General features: G+C 42.8%; 1 protein-coding gene across 1 annotated transcript in view; it reads right to left on the bottom strand.

Annotated features, from left to right (window-relative positions):
• The window catches only part of RAB27B (RAB27B, member RAS oncogene family), an 8,711-nt gene extending 4,245 nt beyond the window's left edge, over positions 1-4,466 (bottom strand). Inside the window, exons 1-2 of the mRNA XM_010284593.1 lie at positions 4,314-4,466; positions 1,648-1,733 (exon numbers count right to left, since the gene is read on the bottom strand). Coding sequence (XP_010282895.1) covers positions 1,648-1,733; positions 4,314-4,466 — 239 coding nt within the window. The remainder of the gene's footprint in view (positions 1-1,647; positions 1,734-4,313) is intronic.
• Between the last annotated feature and the right edge of the window lie 3,121 nt (positions 4,467-7,587).

Here is a 7,587-nt window from a genome sequence, read left to right as displayed (position 1 = left end):
GGAAAGAGATGCAGACACAAAATTTCAGCTTGCTTCTGCTTTTCATCCAGCAGCAACCCCTCCCATGTGGTATTTGCACCGCTCACAAAACCTGAAACCTGCCTCATCACGACTTTCCTTCCTCCCCACTGGGCAAACGTTTCAGTCCGCTGCTCTTCAGTCACCATTACACAGCAAATAGGCGTGAGTCGCATTTTCTGCCCTTGTTGACAGATGACGTCAGTAGTCACACTGAGGGCAACCTCACACACTTTACGACAGCAAAAACCAGTGTACGTAACTAGCCAGGGGAAGCTTAAGAAAGCAGCAGGGAGGCACACTTCTCCCTTTAAAAAAATAAGATGATCAAATTTAATAGTGACAAGTCAAGAAGGTATTTGGAAAAAACAAGTAAGTAAGTGTGCACATGGAAGATGGGGAAAAACTGGTTAGACAAAAGAATCCTTCTGCAAAGGAGCATTCTGGTCAGTCATGAACTTAATACATGTCAACCACGGTATGCTACTGCAAAGAAGGCAAGCACAACAAAAATCATAAAAGTAAGATAGGAAGCAATTCCTCCACACTACTGCGCACTGTTAAGACTTGAACTAGAATTCTCCATCCCACTTGCACGCTGGTGGTGAGAGAGGCTGGAACCAGCCTGGGACAGCATAGAACAGAAAGCCTGCTCATGATCGAAAAGCCTGAGCAAGCCCAGGGCACATACACTGGAGAGGACTTAAGGAAGGCATCGGGCTGCTCAGGACCTTGTCCACCTGAGTTGTGAACACCTGCGAGAACACGAACTGCAGAGCCTCGAGAGTGACCTGCTCCAGGGCTTAACCACTCCCATGGTAAACACTTGCGTCCTTCTACCTAGCTGGAATATCCTTGCTGCTGCTTGTGACCGCCGCCTCTTGCCCTTTAGCTGTGAGCCTGAGAAGAGTCTGGCTCTTGTCTTCTCCCCACTAGGTAGACGAAGACAGCAGTTAGCCTCCTCTTAGTCTTCCCATCTTCAGGCTGAACAAGCTTAGCCCCCTGAGCCCTCACCGGATCATCTCATGCCTCTGCCTCCTGACCCATTCTAACGGCACTTCGCAGGACTTCAGTTTATCAGTACAAAGCATCCCACACTGGGGGTCCCAAGAGTGGAAACAGTACTCCAGATGTGGCCTCAGAAGTGCTGCATAAAGGGGAATAACCACTTCCCTCAGTCTGATGGCCACACGTGTGCCAATGCAGTCCTGTACGCTGTGCACCTTCATCAAAACATGCCCTACCATCCAACCTAACAGAAAAAATGTGAAATACAAGAACAAGACACTTCGGTAGGTTATACATTATCTTACAGAGGTGATTAGGAATGTATTATGAAGCCAAAATAACACTACAAAACAAACAAAAAAGCTAACCAACAATCCAATAACCCATGTGTGCCAGAAAGGAGGCAGCGTGCTGCTGAGGGCAGGGAGCAGACCACCTTCAGTTCTTCCAGTCCTATTTTCTGACACCCTCTGATCACTGCATCAAAGCAGCATCAGAAAAACTTTATTTCTAGAAGATATTTTTCTTGGCCTAAAATATGAGGATTTCTGATATTTTCCACCTGAATGGACTAATGGTTTACCCAGAAATGTGAAAAACTCAGAACTGCTTTCCAGTTACCTTTCCTGTCCGGCTGTGTCCCAAAGCTGGAGATGTACCTTGAAGGCTTTTCCTGGCGATCCATTTGGTCCTCTGCTGTTGTATACCTAACGAGAGAGTCAAATCAGTACAGCTCACACTGAAATCCATCACGTGGGTCACAGACTGTTATGTTTTGTGCAAGCAGTAATAAGGAGTAAAAGCTCAGTCCTTCAGTAAAAGCTGACTCTTACCTCTAAAAGCCACTTCAGAGGGCTGCTTATAATAATATTTAAAAACCCAGGAGCCACATTAAACATCTATGAAAGCTGCACTTTAAAGATAATTTGGTCATATTTAGTACTTCATATCAGATACCAATTATTTAAAACTTGGCATAGCACTGTGCTGATCAAGCTGTCTGCATTCTGTTTCATTGCTGTTCTTACAAAATTTACAGCTGGCTGACAGGATTAACCACTATTATAAAAAGCTATTTTTTCTTCATTAACTTCTGTTGGACATTAATGACTTCCTTACAACTGCAAACTCATAGTGCTTAAAGAAATCACTGTGACCTTTTGCTGGAGCTCAATTCTTTATTACATAGAAACAGCGTGTAAATTAGCTGTTGCAGTAAAAGACAGTGGGATAAAATAAGTGTAAGTGGGTTTTGTTATCTGAGATAGTTTAGCAGATCCTCAGCAATTTTAAAAGCAAGCAAATATTGCCCTTGCATTCAGGTCAAGAGAATATAGACTTCACCGACATGTCTGTACCCGAAGGCTGCACTGACCTTACCCGGGGAAGCGGAAGACTGGCTCACCTGCCCTCCCTGGTCTGTAAAATACAGCATTTAGTTCTCCTGCACAACCAAGTTAATATTAATTGGGAGTTGGACCAGATGACCTCTGGAGGTCCATTCCAGCCTAGGCTATTCTGAGATAATGTGGACTTCTTTAAACTCTTGCCATTTCAACAGGTAGTTTCTGACCACAACATGCCTGCCTTTCCTTTGTGGCAGGTGCCTGATCTGAAAACCAGAAAAGAATCAAAAAGATCAACCGCACCGCATTTGTGAATTAAACTAGTTTGCTGGAGCATGTACCTGTAATATTATTGTGATAAACAAGGAATCTCACAGGGTCATTCTTTTAATATGACTTTTACACAACAGGAAAAAATCTTAGATCTCTTTCTTAGAAGACAATTTGTTAGACAGACCTTCAAGACATTCCAAAGCTGGTAATTTCACATAAGATGCAGTTTCTCCCACACTTATGAACTATCTTACCCCAAAATGTACGGTAATGGAAAATTATGGAAGAAATCTGTCTGCAACTTTTCGCAAAAAAGTTCAACCTTCTGGAAGGAATGCAGCACCCGTGTTCAAAACACGGTAATGAGCGTCTGACCAGCCAGGGAAAACGTATTCTGGCAATTTGCGTGTTCAGACATTTCCTTGCAATAAAACTGTGTTTTTAATATTTTACTCTTATTACATCAGTGCAATCCCACAGTGCAGAGAAGGAGCCAGGCTCCACTCCAACCTGAGCATCACGTTTAACTGGCCTGAACTTGCGTACTGCTGATTATGAGGAATTTAAGACAGAATCCAGATTACTCAGGGGGTCCCTGAACCCCCATCTTCCAGGCAGAACCTGCATGCCTCTGTCACCATGGCAAAACTGAACTCGGCACAGCAGCCACAAATACTGGCAGTCATGAAAAAGTTGCCAGGGAAGATGAAGGTGAATGGGGGAGTGATGTCCATCTTTTCATAGTATTCTAGTGAAATAATAGTAGCTTAAAACATTAAGTTCAAAAAAATCAAATTTAAAGACATCTCCATCTTTCAACTGGCCAAGTATTTACATTTTTTTTATTAAGGCAATGACTAAAATAATGTCCCAGGGTCTAATATCTTTGTTCTGGTTTTACTGTTCAAGCAAGCTAGAGGGATTCCTATGAGAAAGCTGAATTTGTCCCGTATATCTAGCCTGTATCAGTTGTCAGGATCTATAAGCAGATACATTAGTCACATTAAATTAAAACAAAGCGAGTGTGCTCTCATATCCACAAACAGCATCTGAATAACACTACAAAAGACTCTCATCTTCTATTTAACATCAAGAAACAAAGCACAGCAGAGTAGGCTTGCACACCTTGCGTTAAGAAGCACATAGATCCTAACCTATGAGGACTCCTGATCACAGGCTCGGTACGCTCAGTCTCCAGCCTTGCTGCTGGCAGCGACTCAGAGGAGCAGCGTGGTCCAGCTGGTGGAACTGCTTCTTGTGCCTTCGCGAGCTTACTGTGTGATGGGAAGATAAGCTGAACCTTCTGTGCTTCTGCAAGTTTCCGCCCTTTCTATTTAAACGATGAGTTTGGGGGACAGAGTTACGTCCAGCCATAAACACACCTCATTCACTAGCACTATGGAAACCTGCTCTTTGAAAGATCCTTCTATACCAATGTGCAATAAACCACTCCACAATCCAAGATCAGAAAAAGGATAATGATATTTTTCCCCTTTATTCAGTTCCTAATTATGACTTGCTTAAGCTGAAAACTAGACCAGGAAAAGCATTATCAACACATGCTATACCCCACAGTAAGAGAGACAGTACACATTTACATAGGATTTGTTCTCAGTAGAAATGAACAAAGAAAACAGAAGGTGCTATCATTTGTATGAGACAACTTACCACTCGTTTTTCCCGAAAATCTATCCCCACTGTTGTGATGAATTTTGGATTAAATTTGTTATCGGTGTATCTGTACAAGAACGTTGTTTTTCCAACCCCAGAGTCTCCAAGGGCCAGGAGTTTGATCAGATAATCATAGTCTCCATCAGTCATAGTGCTAATTTTTAGGAACCTACGTAAAAAGGAGGGGAAAAAAAAGATTTAATGGTAACAAAACTCCCTTCTTGTTTGTTTTTGCCTCGTTTCTGTTTTTGTCCATTGAAATGCTACTGCCTGTGCTCAGGGTTGAAAGTTATGTTTGTGTATTTTGAAAAAACTCTAATGCAAAGCAGCAGTGAAACTCTCAATTTCAGTTCAGAGATAACACAATTTACACTCAATTTTCTAAATAAATAAAATTGAAGCTTAGAGTGGTAGATCTGGGGAAAAAAAGATTATTTTTGTTCTAAGAATGACATAAGACCTATAATGAGCATAGGTATGAAACAATCACAGAATCATTACGGTTCCTTCTGCTCCAAGTATTTTATTATGAGTTTAAAGAAGAAGGGTAGTGCAGAAACAGGTGTGAAAAAGAAACTCTGAGATGGCAAGGACCATTCTCAGGGCTCAAGCCCTAAATAATATTACATGACATTATCAGGGCTATGTATTTTTATCTTGAAAGAAATGTTTTGTCCCCCACTAAGAGGACTAATTAAAAAAGCAGAGTAAGCAATTATCCCCGGGCCACTTTAATAAAAGGAGAGAGCTCAAATGCAGTTTACTCTCTACTATAACCAGATGAACCCACAGCTGCCTTGTTCTACGAAGCACACGACCAAAACCGCCCCCTCATCAAATGCTGCAGATACTAATTGGGGTGGAGAAGAAAGCAAAGCAGATGGCAAGCCCACCGCCTGGGTTCAGCTCCACGCCTTGGCTAAGCTGCTGCTGCGACTGCGAGCGCAGGCATCTCCCGCAGCCCCGCGAGCCACCTGAGAGTGGCCGAGGTCCGCAGAAAGCCACAGGCAGCTTACACGCCTCCACAGCAGTTGTAGACCCTTTTCTATACCTAGCAGTGAAGGACAGCAGCAAAGCTTGCCTCATTAAGCACTTGTAAAACAAATATATGTGTCAGAAATTAACACAAATTTGCAGAAAGAGGAAAATATTTATCCTATTTACTAGGCTGCCCCACAGCCCAGGCAGGAGCTCCCAGAGCAAAGTGCATGCTGCAGAAATTATTTCTGTGGGGTTTTCGCAGCCCCACACAACAGCTCCTGGCTCTTCCCGAACTGCAGAGTTGACTGATGCAAGATATTTGGGAGGGAAAGCTAGCTACAAAGGAGGGACAGCTTTTCAGCATTTTCGTCTACTTTGGTCTTTTCCTGGTTGGCCAACGGAACCGATCGCCTGCCTTCAGGGTCACTTGGGCTCCCACCAACAGAAACGTTCATCCTCCATCCAAAGCAGAACACACTATTGGCCAGCACAACCTCCTGCAACAAGCACACCACGAACACCCAGCTTGTGCAGAGCACCTTCATAGAATTACTTCCCAGCCTGGCCAAGCCTTCACGCAGAGCAGGAGCACCCTTTCTCCAGCCGGGCTGCTTCCCCAGGATTATCAGCAGGGATCAACTTTCACTGCTTTTTCTTGGCTTTTTTAGGTTTCAACTTCAAGGGGAGTGTTGTATTGCCCTAAACCTACAGCTCTTACTACTCTATTTACTTTGTTAGTATTGGCTATTACGCTCTACAGGAGAGGGAAAGGGAATCTATGTAAGAAATTGACCTACAAAGTATTTATTCACATGTATGAAACGCCCTGATGATGAGAAAACTGGAATCATATGAAACACCACCTCGTTTACATCCTCTCCTACCTTGTTCTCAACGTAATTTAAGCCTTCTCTTTTTTCCAACATCTTGTTAATCCTCAGCACGGATGAACAGCCATTCCATTCGGATCTCCATGCTGAGACTAATTACTGTGGTATCAGAGCAGGAGACCCTGGGCCATATCCCATTCATAAAAACTACTGCTTGTTTCATCCGAAGACCTTAATTTCCATCAGAATAAAACCTACCTTTCTGAGAATTTAAATTAGCAAGTACTGACCTGGTTTGACTAAGATAGCGAACTAAGCCCGTTTTGATTATCCTGCATTTCAACAGCTTTAAGGATAAAAAAAGCTGGCTGCATACTGAGCAGTTTCATTGTAAGAGATTTGTACCTTCGATAGATATAGAGCCACCCAAAGAGGCAGGACGAGCTTTTGAGAAATTAATCTTCTGATGAAGAAGGTTTAACGAATCCACAGAAAAAGATCCCTGATCTGACAGCTCTGCTCTGCCTTGCACTGCCTTTGGTCTGTGCTGGGCAGGGGAAGGCCAGAGCACCAACACAGCAACTTCACAGAAATTAATTCAAGGCCTTTAATCCATTGAGAACATCCCAAGTTTACCACAAGGCTCCACTGAGCAAGAGTAATTTCTCCCCAGAAGTTTGAGGATTATCAAAATCAAAGTACCTGTGATCAATGCAATAACTGTTCTTCAGGCGTTTCATCCAACAGATCAGAAAAAGAAAGGTATCTTGGGAGATGATTCTCTCCCAACTGCTTGACTGATAATACAAAGTATTAACTTGGGATTAGACACGACTCCCAAACATCCATGTTCTCTGTGAGCTGAAGTTCAGCATCTCCTTGCTATGCAAATGTGCAAAGCAGAATATTCAGAATTTTCCAGACCGGTAAACGTTGAGCAAAATACACATCAGACTAGGATGATTAAAAACCTATTTTTGTGTATCTGTCACGAGAAGGCAGTTGGCACTCCTATTCCCAGCACTGGCTGCTTTTCCAGAAATTCCTGCCTGTTTGCAGCACGGGCTGCACAGGCGTTGCAGCCTCTCCCAGGTTTTCCTCTCCTTGACCAGCTACGCGACGGAGACAGGAGGAGCAAGCTTCACAAAAACCTGGGCGCGGGGAGAGTTTCACAGAACAGACTGAGCCACGGCCATCGCTGTTTTACCACTTCCAAAATGCTGTAGTACAGCAAACTAAGTTCTTGTTCCACAGGAAATTTTAGCTTTATGATTTTAATTTCATTTAGAATGAAAGAGTTAAAATTACTACTGATTACTAATAATTACTATTAGATAAACATCTAAGCATGCTTTTAAACGTGCCTATAATTAACTGGATTTGAAAATTCTGAATGTTGCATTTTGTTTAATGACAAACGTTAACTCAAACAGTACGTACAACTGAAGTATAAAAATCAT

Source organism: Phaethon lepturus, unplaced genomic scaffold, assembly GCF_000687285.1.
Source record: "Phaethon lepturus isolate BGI_N335 unplaced genomic scaffold, ASM68728v1 scaffold22773, whole genome shotgun sequence".
NCBI classification, from domain to species: domain Eukaryota; kingdom Metazoa; phylum Chordata; class Aves; order Phaethontiformes; family Phaethontidae; genus Phaethon; species Phaethon lepturus.
Note: the sequence above shows the minus strand (reverse complement) of the source record. Positions and strands in the feature narration are given on the sequence as shown.